The sequence below is a fragment of the Acomys minous genome, assembly GCF_964271855.1.
Source record: "Acomys minous genome assembly, chromosome: 2".
Classification (NCBI taxonomy): Eukaryota; Metazoa; Chordata; class Mammalia; order Rodentia; family Muridae; genus Acomys; species Acomys minous.
The window spans coordinates 42,686,049-42,699,955 of NC_140484.1; the positions used below are offsets into that span (position 1 = coordinate 42,686,049).

Below are 13,907 nucleotides of genomic sequence, written 5' to 3' on the forward strand. Positions count from 1 at the left end.
ATGTGTATTTGTGTGCCTGGGTGTATTTATGTGCACCATGTGCACATGACAGGAGTCTACCAAAGTCAGAGGGAGTGTAGGAACCCCTGCAACTGGAGTAACAGGTGATTGTGAGTTGCCATGAGGGTACTGGGAACTGAACCCTAGTCCTGAAAGAGTCATACTCATTTCTAACCACTGAATCATCTCTGTGACTGCACTAACAGTGGCTTTAGTTACTACCTTTGGAAGTTCCTGGAAACTGGCCTGCCATACGAAACTCATATAGTTACATACTCTTGGGTTGGCATACTGGTGTATGTGTTTTTGTATTTTTATTACTAGTAGTTTTTGCAATGCTAGGGCTTGGTGTTTTAGGTAAGTGTCTACCACTGAGCCCCATCTCTAGTATGCTTTAAAAGTCACTCCTGGTTATCATTATTCATGCTAAAGTTTGGGAGCCATTCTTCTAGTCCCTTCTTCACATAGCAGGGAGAACCACCTTTCTCAAATCAAGGATCTGGCAAGGTGTGATGGTGCAGAGCTATTATCCCAACATTCTGGAAGCTGAGATAGTAGTATCATGAGCTCAAGGCTGTTTGGGCTATATAAAACCAGACCTTGTTTTGAAAGAAAAATTCATATGCAAATAATGATTTGATTGTTGTATTTCTATTTTTTATTTTTAAAAATTCTAAGTTTTGGTTTGAACCTGGGGCCTTCTGCAGCATTCCTTGATAAATATTCTTCAGTATACCCCTGGTCTTATCCTCAGTGACTTTGAGGACTTGTCTTTATACCGTACATAAAACTTTTGAAATATGACCCTAAATAACATATTTGGTTTTTCAGTTTTTCTTCCTGTGTTTTATTCTCTGACCACATATTGGGCCTTAAAACAAATAAACAGGAACAATAAATCAGAACAAAACAAACAAGCAAACCAACCCAACAATATCTTCCTGTGTGGAGTCATAAGTTTACAATAAGTAGTATCTATTCCTGGTGTCTGGACTGTAATGATCATAAGGCTGTTCTGTCAGGAGCCTTTTCGCAAGTGTACTGCTTTAGGTTAGTCATCAGATCTGACACACCTCTGAGTTTGATTTTTTTTGTCATGTCTGTCTGCTGTATATTAGGCCTCTAAAATTGCTTACTTTTGCTTGTTTATTTTACCAGTGAGTTTCCTAAAAGTAAAGGGTTAGGGTAAGTGGCCTGATAATGTTATTTTTGACTAAATAATGTTTCAAAGGCATTTTCACAGGGAATTGATTTTAAGGTATGATAGATAATGACCTGCTTGTTATATATAATGGTCCTTCTTTATTTCCCTCTCTTCAGACAACTGATCAAAACTGGGTTCCTTGTTTACATGATGAAACTGAGAAACTAGTTCGGAAGGTAAAATAAATTCTAATCCATGGACCTGAAAGAGAATTTTAAGAAGAGAAATGATGATTTGTGGTGTGTGTGTGTGTGTGCGTGTGTGTGTGTGTGTGTGTAAACATTTATGTGAATTATGTCTTTTTGTATCTCTTTTTAACATTTATGTGAATTATGTCTAATTGCTTTACTTAGGATTAGGCTCAATTACTTGAGACTTCTGAGCATAACAAAAGTTAGAAATCCTTTAAAAAAAAAGTAACAGACGTGTAATAAACTTGCTTTATTTTCAGCTAATTCAATTAGATAATCTCTTTGCTTACTGGAATGTGAAGTCTCGGATGTACTATTTGAATGATTATGATGCATCGTTGGTAAGTACATATTTAATATTTGTTGTATTATGTTTAGTATAATGTTTGACTCACAGTCCATCATCCAGCCTGAGAGTCAGTGTTGCTTCTTAACAAGACTCTTAATAGAGTCCTGTAGGGTTTTTAAAAATAAGGTAACTGGAAGATTCTTTCACAGTAATTAGTGCTGCATTGCTCAGCTATTTGAAAATTTTATCCTGGTGAAGTTTGAATTATTTTTTGATTGCTTTTAAATATTCTTATAGATAATATAAATTTGTAAGATAAAGGTATATTTATATAAATTAAAAACAATTTGTCTTTTAACAGGAAGCCTTGAAAAATGGTATTGTCAATAAAAATATTGTTCCAGAAGATTATGACTTTGGTAAGTTATTAGATTAAAATTAAAATAAAATTAGCATAATTAGTCAGACTATTAAGAAATGTTAAGGTTATATTTATCACTGATTCCATTTTAGGATCATTTTTCTGTAAATTTCTATTCTTCCTTTCATTTTGCACAAAGTAGTTATCTGACCTCATATTTCCTCTGAGTAAGAATAAAACCAACTTCAAAATAATGAAGATCAATGTTTGCACAAGGGACTAGGCATGTGACAGAATGACATCCTGGGATCAATCTTCAGCACTGAAAACAACAGAAACAAAGACAACCATAATGAAACTGCAAATGCTGGCAGAAGTGAGCTGAGGAAATTACAAAAAGGTTATCACAAACAGCAATAAATAAATTTACATTGATGTCAAGGAAACTCCGAAGGATATGTTTATATGTTTTATAATGTCAGGAAGCCAAATTCAAGAACTAAGTTAAGCATCAAAATTTGACATTTTTTGAGTATTCGCAAGGCTGAAAATTAAATATTTTATATATAATATGTAATACATATAATAAAATGTATTTATATAATAAATATATATAAATATTATATATAAATTATATGTGTATATACTCATTCCTTTCCTCTGTATTTTGGTAATTACCTTGTAACTATAAAGGTAATACACAGGCTGGACACAGAGGTGCACATCTTTAATCCCAGCAGTTGGGAGGCAGAGGCAGGAGTATCTATCATCTCTGTGCATTTGACATCAGTCTGAACTACACAGTGAGTTCCATGACAGCTAAAACAGTAAAACAGCTGAACAGTAAAAAAGAAATATTTTAAGTATGTTTTGGCGGTTCCCACCTTTAATCTCAGCATTTTGGTAAGGCAGGAAGACTGCCATAAGTTTGAGGCAAGCCTGGGCTATTGAATAAGACTTTGTCTTAAAATAAATTATATGGGTATTTTATAAACATAAAGATCATAATGCCACTACAACTATGTCAGCTAGCTGTTAACTGTACTTGTGATACTTGAAATATTTTAATAAACATCACTATAATTGATACTGAATAATCCTTAAGATTTAGTACAATTCATTAACACTCTTTTTTGTTAGAGACTTTCTTCTACAACTTTGAAATGTAACCAAAAAGTCCAATAAGATATGTTGAAAAGATAAGTATATTTTGATTTAAATTAAAAAGTTAAATGTGTGTGTATACACATACGTAAATACATACATATACATTATATATATTTAACTAGGAGAAAATTTAATATGCAATAAATAATCCAGTATATCAGCAATGTTAATGTAAGTTTGCTACATAAAAGATATGATAGAGGTGGGTAAAACAAGTGCTTTATGTTATCTTTATATACAACTTAGATTAATAGTTAGCAGTCGACCTTTGTTTAGACTGTACTGTCACTGTTCTCCCTCTGAACATTTACTACGTTTGGTGCTGTCATTTGTTCCAAGCAGATAATCCAGGATGAATTGTTATTCTCCCACCTCTTTGTGCAAACTGAAAGGAAGAATAGGAATTTACAGAGAAATGATCCTAAAATAGAATCAGTGATAAACATAACCTTAACATTTCTAATATTCTCTAAAATTAAGTTAAATCTAGAATTAAAGCTGATTCTTCTCCACTAATTTATGAAGTCTGTCTAACCACACTGAGCAGCATGGATGTTTGGGGCTGTGAGAGAGGTGCAAAGCTGATTTCTAGTTCTGCTCTTTAGTGCTTGGACATGTGTGAAGTAGAACTCTAATTTTTCTCAATTTGTATTATTTTTCAGTGTTTCGACCTATATCTGCTAATGCCAAGCTTCAGATGAATCAGCGATCAGATTGTGACTTTTCTGACCCCAAAATAAACCTGGATGTTGAGTTACATACCATAGCAATCGAGTTTAATAAGCCACAGGTGATTTTCTTTAGCGACATTTAGATTGAATTACTGTTTGATAAAAGCTAAGTTAAGATTCAAATGGTTCCTAAAATTGAGTTATATAATGTTTCATTAAGAACTCAGTAGTTTGTCTTCTACCTTCAGTAGTTGAACATTTAGGTGCTTTAACTTTGTCCCCCCAGTATTTCAGTCTCATGGAGCTTCTCCAGTCAGTTGAGATGATGACACAAAACCTGCCATACAGAAAATTCAAGCCCAGTGTGCCTCTTCACCACCATGCCAAAGAATGGTAATTAATCTCATTATCTTTAATATTAAAGAATATATCAGAAGATAATTTTACTATTTTTAAAGCTATCTTAAGATTTGGTGCAAACTGATTTGGGCCTAGCAGTATATGTGGCTCATTTTACGTGTTAATGAATTGTCTCAAGAAATTCTTCAAAGTGAAATTTACTAATAGAATCTTAAAATACAGTATTTTTTCATGTACTGAAGAAGGATCAGTATTTTGAAATAATTAAAATTTACCTTAGTTTGTTTTGTAGCAGTGTCACACCTCCCATGATTCCCTCTGCCCCTGCCCCCAGACTCCGCTGTTTCACTCATTAGACCTGTATTAACTCAGCTTGAAATTTAGTACTTGAGACAATTCTAGGAGTCTTATCTATGTTACCTCACTTTTAAATTTAAAATTTTTGTTATTTTTTTAAAGTTCAGCTTCTAAAATTTGTAGCCTCTCTCATAGCCCCTCCACAGCCCCAAGCATCCATGCTGCTCAGTGTGGTTAGACAGACTTCATAAATTAGTAGAGAAGAATCAGCTTTAATTCTAGATTTAACTTAATTTTAGAGAATATTAGAAATGTTAAGGTTATATTTATCACTGATTCTATTTTAGGATCATTTCTCTGTAAATTCCTATTCTTCCTTTCAGTTTGCACAAAGAGGTGGGAGAATAACAATTTGTTCAGGGTTATCCTGGAGAATATCAATTTGTTCAGGGTTATCCTGGACAATATTTCTATAATATTGACTAGTTTTCTAATTATGCCTTAAGTTGTGCAGAGCTAATTTTAACAATGTTGAATGTTTTGTTGATTTTTATGTTGCAAGATATAGTAATAATTAATGGACTGTTACTATAAATAGATTGTTTAGATAGCATACTGTTATCATAGTCTCCTTATTGTAGTTATTCATGTTAGAGAAAATAAATTCAGTTGTTTTGGTATTGTTGATTTGGGTGTAAGTATGGAGTTTTTTTTTTTGTTGTTGTTGTTGTTTGTTTTTTATTTTTAAACTAGGTGGGCTTATGCTATACAAGGTGTTCTTGAAGTAAATGTTTGTCCCAGTTTACGGATGTGGTCATGGAAACACATTAGAGAACACAGACTCAAAATGAAAAAATACAGAGAATTTTATAAGAAAAAGTTAACAAGTAAGAAGCCATCTCCTGAAATTCTCATGTCTCTGGAGGTTAGCATTTTAAAACAATCATTGAATATTTTTCTGTACATAATCCTTAGTGTTGTTTGTTTTAAAAACATTCGCTTGTGTTTGTGTGTGCATGCTCACCGTGGTGGTGCATGAACGGAGGTCAGAGGACAACTTGGAGTCTGTTTTCCCTTCCAACATGTGAGCTAAAGGGTTCAAACTCAGACAGACAGGCTTGGTGGCAAGTAGCCGTCTCTGCTGAGTCACCTCCATGGCCCTCTCCCCAGAGTCTAGATGACTTCTTAGTGGAAAATTATGCAGATTGAAGTTTTACATTTTTCTTTGTGTTTCAAGGTAGATGACTTCCTGAAGACAAGGAGCAATGAGGAATTCTTGGGTTGAGAGGTCTTTTGAGTGGTTTTATATTTCCTTAATTATGGTCTTAGCCAGAATCCTCTTAATATTCTACATAGCACAATTCCGAGTTATGCTTTGGGTAGAGTAATAGTAAGTTATAGCTGCTTCTTTTAGAGGAGAAAGCTTGAACCTGAAACTTGAAAGTTACCATGGGGAGGCACAGTTGTTACAGGAGCGTAGCTGGTCTCGGTTTGTGTCCATAGCTGTAACTACTTGGAAAAGCAGAAAAGTTACAGTAGATTTTAACAGATTTCAAGTATGTGTAAGCCTACTTGAAATATTTTAATAATGATAGACTATGCATATAAAATGAAGGGTTTATTATATTATTAGTTAAAATGATTCTGATGTTTATTTGAAATTAAAACCTTGATGAAAGACATATATACGTGCAGTGCGTGTATGTCTCCTTTTGAATGTATTTCTTACTATATTTGTAAACATTATAAGTGTATTCTTGTTGAGGATGACATCAATACAACAATCTCTGTTGACAAGTTACTCTGTTCTAGTGTGTGTGTGTGTGTGTGTGTGTGTGTGTGTGTGTGTGTGTGTGTAAGTAAACCTTGCATCCCAGAATGTAAGAGAAAACATATTGATGGTGTTCTATTTTCTGTTTCCCACTGCTTTTCATTAGTATAGTAGCTTATATTCTAAAGTTGAATATGTAAAATTACTATAGTTAACACATTTTTTTCCTTACATTTTCAGGAGTTGGAGAAAACCTTGGATATTTTTAATATAACCGTAGCTAGACAACAGGCAGAAGTTGAGGTAATTTCAGATTATCATTAAATTGATTAGAATAAATCAATGTATTATATGACAGGTAATGTAATATTATCAGTAGTGTGTAAAATACTGTTTTCTGAAGAGTTCAAATGTGCTTTTTATGTCTTAAGAAAATTTGAAAGCCTGATGTGCTGGTGCATGCCTTTAATCCCAGCACTTAGGAGTCAGAGACAGATGGATGGCTGTGAATTCGAGGCCAGCCTAGTCTGAGAGAGAGAAAGAAAATTTAATACAAGTTTTTCTAACACTTGTTCAAATAAAACAACATTAATTTTAAGTAACTGGGCTAATGAAAATTGTAGAATTCCTATATAGATGGAAAGCTAGTTCCCCTGCCTTGAATTTCTCCATCTTGTTAGACCACAGAGAGAACCATGTGTTATTCCCAAGTCTTGTTTGATAAATATTACAATTACTGTATTCTGTTGTTAGTATGTGCATTTATTTACACTTACCCAACTCAAAATAGAATCATTTTGGAAATATCCTGCTTCCATTTCTTTTGATTGTTAAAAAAAGGACGATATGCTATTTATTGGAAAACTTATTTATTTTAGGTGAAGAAAGCTGGGTTCAAGATTTACAAAGAAGGAGTAAAAGATTCAGAGGATAATGCAGGATGGTTTGGCTGGCTGTGGACCTGGTCAGAATCAAATGCTAGTCAACAACTAGATGTTAAACCTGGAAGTATGTTCATTTTTATTTTATATTAGTATAGTTAATCAAGTGTAGCAGTAAAGTTTTTCAAAACATTTTCTAATTAAAACATAGAATGTAAGTATGTATTTATGATAAATTGTTTATTATCAAAATTGTGAAATTACTGTTATTTTAAAATATATATTTAATAAGACAGTTCAAATAGTCCTTCTGATGCTGCAGAAGAGCTTTGTGTTGCACACTCAGTGCAGTGCATGTGTTGTCCTAATAGATATGTATAAATTTGCACAACGCTTTAAACCACTGCAAAGTTTTTTTTAAAGTTGCTTCTTAGGAAGGTTTTTTTCCCCTTTGCCTCTTTTTGGAACGTATATGTGTGTATGTGTGGTGGAGTAAACCCAGGGCCTTGCTTATATTTAGGCATGCACTGTGTCACTGAGTTACTGCCTCAGCTCCTTTACCATTTTAAGTAAAAAGGTCTTAGTTTTTTGCTGTGAGGTCTCTGTGTTGCCAATGCTGAGCTTAGACCCTACATAGCTGAGATGACAGACAATCTGATTTTTACCCATAGTTAGGGAATTAGATATATGATACATCTTGGATTTATTATTTGTCTGTGTGATTAAGTTTGGTGTGTTAAATCTGTTTTTCCATCTGTAAATGGAGAAACAATTAAAATAGTATATCTACTACTTTGTATTGATTAACAAGATGCTGGTAAGTTCTTGCTTAAAGCAGACATTGAAAGGATTATATTGCCAAATCTTTAGTTATTAACTTATTTTATATAAGAACAATTTCTAAATCGCTAACAGAAATCTGTAGTTATTACTCGTAAAAGATATTACAATAAAAATAAAATTTGTGGGCCGGCAAGCTGTTTGAGTAGTTATGATGTTTGTTTCTAAATTTGGTGATCTGAATTTGATCCGTAGGTCCGACATAATAGGAAAGTATCTACTTCTCAAAATTGTCCTCTGACCTTCATAGACACTCTGTTAAGTGCGTGTGCGTGCATGCGCACGTGCACACACGCATACACACAGACACACACACACACACCAACCAAAAAAACAAAAACAAAACAAAAATCTCCCAAATTCTATTTTTTTGTTTTACTTTAAAGCCAGGTAAATTGTGTTTGCTTTATATTGTTAGAAGTAAGACCATAAAGCACTTATTTATGATTTATAGTTCTTGAAGAAATGCTGACACCCGAAGAAAAAGCTGTACTTTATGAAGCAATTGGTTATAGTGAAACAGCAGTTGATCCAACCTTGCCAAAAACAGTAAGATATTTTCTTAATTTATATCTTTTAATGTTTGATGTGCTTGTTGTGATTCTTCCAGAAATTATATGTTTGTAACTTTTTCTGTGATTTTTTTGTGTGTGTGTTATAAATAGAGCATTTATCTTAATCCCAAAAATAGGAATAAAAGTGTTATTTTAGTGAGTCTTTGGTAGATGAAGGATTGTCTTCAAAGTATCTCTGGCTTTGGGAATAATGGAATTACACAAATAAATGTTTTAAAAAATATATCTCTTCTCCCCCATCGTAACCTCCCCCATCCTAACCTCTATTTTATTCTATATATTCTCTAGTTTGAAGCCTTGAAGTTTTTTGTTCACTTGAAAAGTATGTCTGTTGTTCTAAGAGAAAATCGCCACAATCCAGAGCTGGTAGAAGTTATAGTAGAAGGACTTAGTACTTTGATTGTGCAAAGACCAGGAGCACAAGCCATAAAGTAAGTATAAATTTATTTTCTTTACAGATTAAGTAGCACTAATCTGAATCTGAAATACAGAGTTTCAAATGCTTTGACTGTTGGCAGGAAAATTCAACATCTGACTTGGTGTGATGAATTGCAGTAAAAACAGCCACATTGAAAATATTGTATAAAATTACCTTTAGACTATATATGTGAGGAATGTAAAAAGTATAAATTCCATGCTTAGACCTGGGTCCAGTGTCTAAGAAATTATATTATCTATATGCAAAATTAAAATATCCCCTCAAAATCTGGAATCTGGTTCTAAGCATTTTCACATCCTCAGCTTATATCTTTTTATTTCCCCCAGCCTACATCATGGGGCCAGGGAAGGAGGCCGATTTTGTGAAACTCAGAACAGATTTTCTAGCTTGGGCAACAAGTGGTAACTTTGGATGACATACTTAGGTCCTGTGCTAGATGAAGACTCTCAGATGACAGTTATGCTAGGTTCCTGCCTGCAAGGATAGCAGAGTATCATTAATAGTGTCCGGTCTTGGCTCTCTCCCATGGGATGGTTCTCTAGTTGGGCTAGTCATTGGTTGGCCAGGCCCTCAATCTCTGTTCCATCTTTATCCTTGCATATCTTGTAGGCAGGACAAATTTTGGGTCAAAGGTTTTGTGGGTGAGTTGGTGTCCTCCTCCCTTCACTAGAAGTCCTGCCTGGCTTCAGAGTGTGGCTACTTCAGTCTCAGTATCTCCTTCTGCTAGGAGTCTCAGGGTCACCCCCATATCTTCCTAGGAGCCTCTCCCATCCTAGGTCTCCAGCTTGTCCCAGAGATGCCCCAACTTCCCATCTTTCTGCCAGCCTTCCCACCCCATCATTGCCCTTCCCACACCTGATTCTCCTTCTCTCCCTCCAGTGTCTACAATGTCTATTTTATTTCCCCTTCTTCGTGGGATTCAAGTATCTTCCCTTGAACTCTCCCTAGTTTCTTTGGATCTGTGGCATGATTATCCTGTACTATATGGCTAATATCCACTTATGAGTATATACCATGTGTGTTTTTCTGAGTTTCTGTTAGCTCACTCAGGATGATCTTCTCTAGTTCCATTCATTGGCTTGCAAAATTTCATGACGTCCTTGATTTTAATAGCTGAAGTAGTAGAGAATACACTTTCAACATCAGACCATGGAGCAGATTGCTACCCTTCTAAGCCTTAACTCTCCCCAACCCCCAGGGCGGGGGCCAGTGGGCTTTGCCATTTTTCTATGCAGCTGAGACTGTAGTCCTTGACATGGCTGGGTCATGGCAACAACACACATTCACTCAGGATTCGCATGCTCAAGGCTTTTGCTCTCCACAAAAAAAGTGGTTTTCAGTGTAGGTCTGTATCTGTCTCTGTCTCTCTCTGCCTCTCTCTCTCTGTCACTCTCCTTTCTTTTCTAACATACCCCTCATCTTGCCACTCTTGCTCCTCCTGTTGTCTTCCTTCCCTCTCTTGTTTTTGAGAAAGAGCATCTCTGTATATACCCCTAGGCTGGGCAGGGATTCACTGTGAGTCCCTGGGCGGCTTTGAATTTGGTATACTCCTGCCTCAAATCTCTCAGTTTGTAGATTACAAGTGTGTGTTGCCATGCTTGTTATACTTTAACCTTTGTTTTAAGAATCAGTTCACATATCTATAATTTATCTATTTAGTATATAATTTATTGCTTTTTACAACTATATTACATTTGCATTTTTACATTGATACAATATACAAGATTATATAGCCACCACCTTTATATAATTCCAGACATTACAACATAGCATGAAGAAACTGTACTTTAGTAGCAGTTCCTTCTCAGTGCTCTCTTTCCTTGCCTTTGTTAACAACTAACTTGTTTTGTATTTTTCTTGAGACTTTGTTTATTCTTGAGTTGGAGAGATAGCTCAGTGGGTATGTGGTTTTAAGGAACTAAGCTCCATTCCCCAGCACCTACAAAAAAAAAAAAAGTACAACAGAAAAACCGAAAAATAAACAAGTATGAATGCATGCCTTGTAACTCTAGTGGAGACAGGTGATCCTAGGAGCTCAGTGACCAGCCAGACTATCCTGAATGGTGAGCTTCTGTTTAGTAAATGACTCTTTCTCAAAGGAATATGGCAGAATGATGGAGGAAGATGTCTGATGTTCTCCTTTGGTGTTTGCATGCAGATACACTTGCCTGCACACCCATGCATGCAGCACTGACAAACAGATAGATATGGGTGGGGGAAGAGAGAGAAACGGGGGGTGGGGGGTGGGGAGAATGAATTAGTATTATTTTTTGACATTGTTCATGAACTCATCCTTATGTGGCCTTTACTGTTTTACCCCCTCCTTTTTACTTAACATGCTATCTTTAAGGTTCATTCACGTAGAATGAATTTGTAGTAACTTTGTATTGTCTCTATTCTACTTTATAGCTGCACCATATTTTGTGTGTGTATTCTTTAACTGATGGATAATTGAGTTGCTTCTATCATTTGACTACAATGAATACTGATATGAACATGGACAAAGTTTTGTCTGTATATAGGTTTTAAATTTGGGGGTGTATATCTAGAAATAGACTTACTGCCTTTATATTGTAATGGTTAATGTTCAACTTTGGGAGGAACTACCAGACAGTTTCCCAAAGCAGGCACATTTTGCATTCCTACTACCAGAATGAAATTTCCAATTTCTCCATATTCCCACCGGCACTTTTTATTATCTGTTCTTCTGATTATGCTGTCTTAGTAAAAACTAGTATCTCAGTGCGGGTTTAATTTTTATTTTATTGATGGTTAATGATTTTCAACATTTTTTTCTGTATTTGTTGACCATTTTATGTTTATGTCCATACCTTGTTTAGAGAAATGACTTGAAGACTTCTTCTGTGTCTTCTTTAGATTTCTTAACAATTTTTTATACATTCTTGATATATATCCTTTTCATATTCTCTCTCTGGTGGGGATCAAATTAAGGCTATGTTTATTCTAGGCAAATGCTTTACAACTAAATTACAGCCCCCACACCCAAGATTAAGTGTGTGTTAAATATTAAACCCTAGGGAAGTGCTGTAACTACCCAGCTATACACTTCCTTTACAGGTAAAATAACCTTTCTATTCAGTACATTTCCTTCCTTCCTTTCTTTCTCTCTCTCTCTCTCTTTCTTTCTTTCTTCCCTCTCTTTCTACCTTTTTTCTTTTTTTATCATTTCCGTTGTAGCAAAAATATTAAAAATTTTGACCTAATTTGATTTACTTAGACTTAGTTTATTGTACATGCATTTTGGCTTAAGCAAGAAGTTTTGGCTAACCAAGGACACAATGATTATTGCATATATCCCTATATGTATTTTATAATGTTACTTCTTTAAATTTAGGTTACGTGTGTCCCCCCCCAGTCAAGTGACAATACCGTATATTAGGTATCATAGCTTTTTAATATAAAATTTAACAAGAATATGGCTAAGTGAAATAATTATTAAAATTCATAGAATTTGCATATTTTCTCTTATATGAACTGAGTATAGGAAATGCAAAGAAAAATGTATTTACTATGTCTTATAATTTTGCAGTTGAACAAATTGTTTAAAATGATATTGACTCCTAATTAATGTTCCTTTCTTTTATACAGATTTGAAACCAAAATTGATTCATTTCATATTACTGGCTTACCAGATAATTCAAAAAAACCTCACCTACTGTCTTCATTGAATGATGCATCACTCTTTCAGATTACATTCGAGATAAATCCTTTAGATGAAACTGTTTCTCAGAGGTGTATCATAGAGGCTGAACCTTTAGAGATAATATATGATGCAGTAAGCATTTTCTGTATTACTAAGTTTCAATGTGTTTTCATTTGCTTTGAGTTAGTGCTTGATGTTAGCGCTGCTTATTTTAACAGCGGACAGTCAATAGTATAGTGGAGTTCTTCAGACCTCCAAAGGATGTCCAACTAGCCCAACTCACTTCAGCAACGTTGATAAAACTTGAAGAATTTCGAGATAAAACAGCTACAGGTGAAGTAATTTCTGAATTAAATAAAATATTAAAATTTTACTTTGAATTTCTAACTGGATATAGTTCAGTGAAACTAGTCTGATGCTTTTGCCATGTAGATATAATAAAGATTATTCTTTTATACTCAGCTTATATTTAATAATCACATTTAAGTTAATTGAATATTTAGGTATTTAGACCTCTATTTGTGATAGTAGGAGGTTTCTTGTTTTCATTCTTTTTATAATGAATTCCAGAATTTGGTGGATTAGGCTGAGAAATAAAAGTGTTATCTTCTTGTGTTATCAAGGAGAATAAAAGGTGCTCTTATAGACTTTCATAGTATCCTTAGGTTTGAATTTGTAAATATATTTTCATATTGTTTATTATTTATTTGTGCTTATTCTTCTACTCTTTGCTACAGATTCCTTTTGTAGTTCAAATTCTTAAGTTCCTTCCAGCTCAGGTGCATGTTTGCAGTGGAAACCAAAGCAGAAGTATTCACTAAAGCTGCTTTTTCAGTCATTTCTTACCACATAGACATAGATTTGTACAAGTAAATGTAAATTTGTTGTATTTAAATCTAGTAGCCAGTCAGATTTAAATTTTTTCTCCAAGACGTTTTTTCTAAGTTTTTATTTTACTATTCTAGATAGTACTAAAAAGTGTATGTCTACTATACAAACCCAAATGTTATATATGTGAGTATAAAAATAATATTTTTGTATTTTTTTTAAGAAAACTAAAATTAACTTACTTTGGAATAGACTGATAGGTATCTGTTTTGATTATTTTCTTTTTTCCCTTTCATTTTCTTCTTTATTAGTTTTGTTTCATTAGCCTTTAATTATTTCTTTGTTTTCATTTTTTGTTTTCTCTTGTGT

General features: G+C 34.1%; 1 protein-coding gene across 7 annotated transcripts in view; it reads left to right on the plus strand.

Moving 5' to 3' along the window:
* The window catches only part of VPS13A (vacuolar protein sorting 13 homolog A), a 173,472-nt gene that overhangs the window by 29,060 nt on the left and 130,505 nt on the right, over nucleotides 1–13,907 (plus strand). For all 7 annotated transcript variants that reach the window (XR_014782857.1, XR_014782858.1, XM_084800462.1 and 4 more), the window contains exons 8-19: nucleotides 1,321–1,380; nucleotides 1,656–1,736; nucleotides 2,046–2,103; nucleotides 3,875–4,002; nucleotides 4,170–4,276; nucleotides 5,294–5,465; nucleotides 6,552–6,614; nucleotides 7,190–7,319; nucleotides 8,487–8,581; nucleotides 8,896–9,038; nucleotides 12,656–12,842; nucleotides 12,929–13,043. Coding sequence is in view for 5 of the 7 variants with exons in the window: in XM_084800462.1 (XP_084656588.1) it covers nucleotides 1,321–1,380; nucleotides 1,656–1,736; nucleotides 2,046–2,103; nucleotides 3,875–4,002; nucleotides 4,170–4,276; nucleotides 5,294–5,465; nucleotides 6,552–6,614; nucleotides 7,190–7,319; nucleotides 8,487–8,581; nucleotides 8,896–9,038; nucleotides 12,656–12,842; nucleotides 12,929–13,043 (1,339 nt within the window). In the remaining 2 variants the exon portion in view is untranslated. The remainder of the gene's footprint in view (nucleotides 1–1,320; nucleotides 1,381–1,655; nucleotides 1,737–2,045; nucleotides 2,104–3,874; nucleotides 4,003–4,169; nucleotides 4,277–5,293; nucleotides 5,466–6,551; nucleotides 6,615–7,189; nucleotides 7,320–8,486; nucleotides 8,582–8,895; nucleotides 9,039–12,655; nucleotides 12,843–12,928; nucleotides 13,044–13,907) is intronic.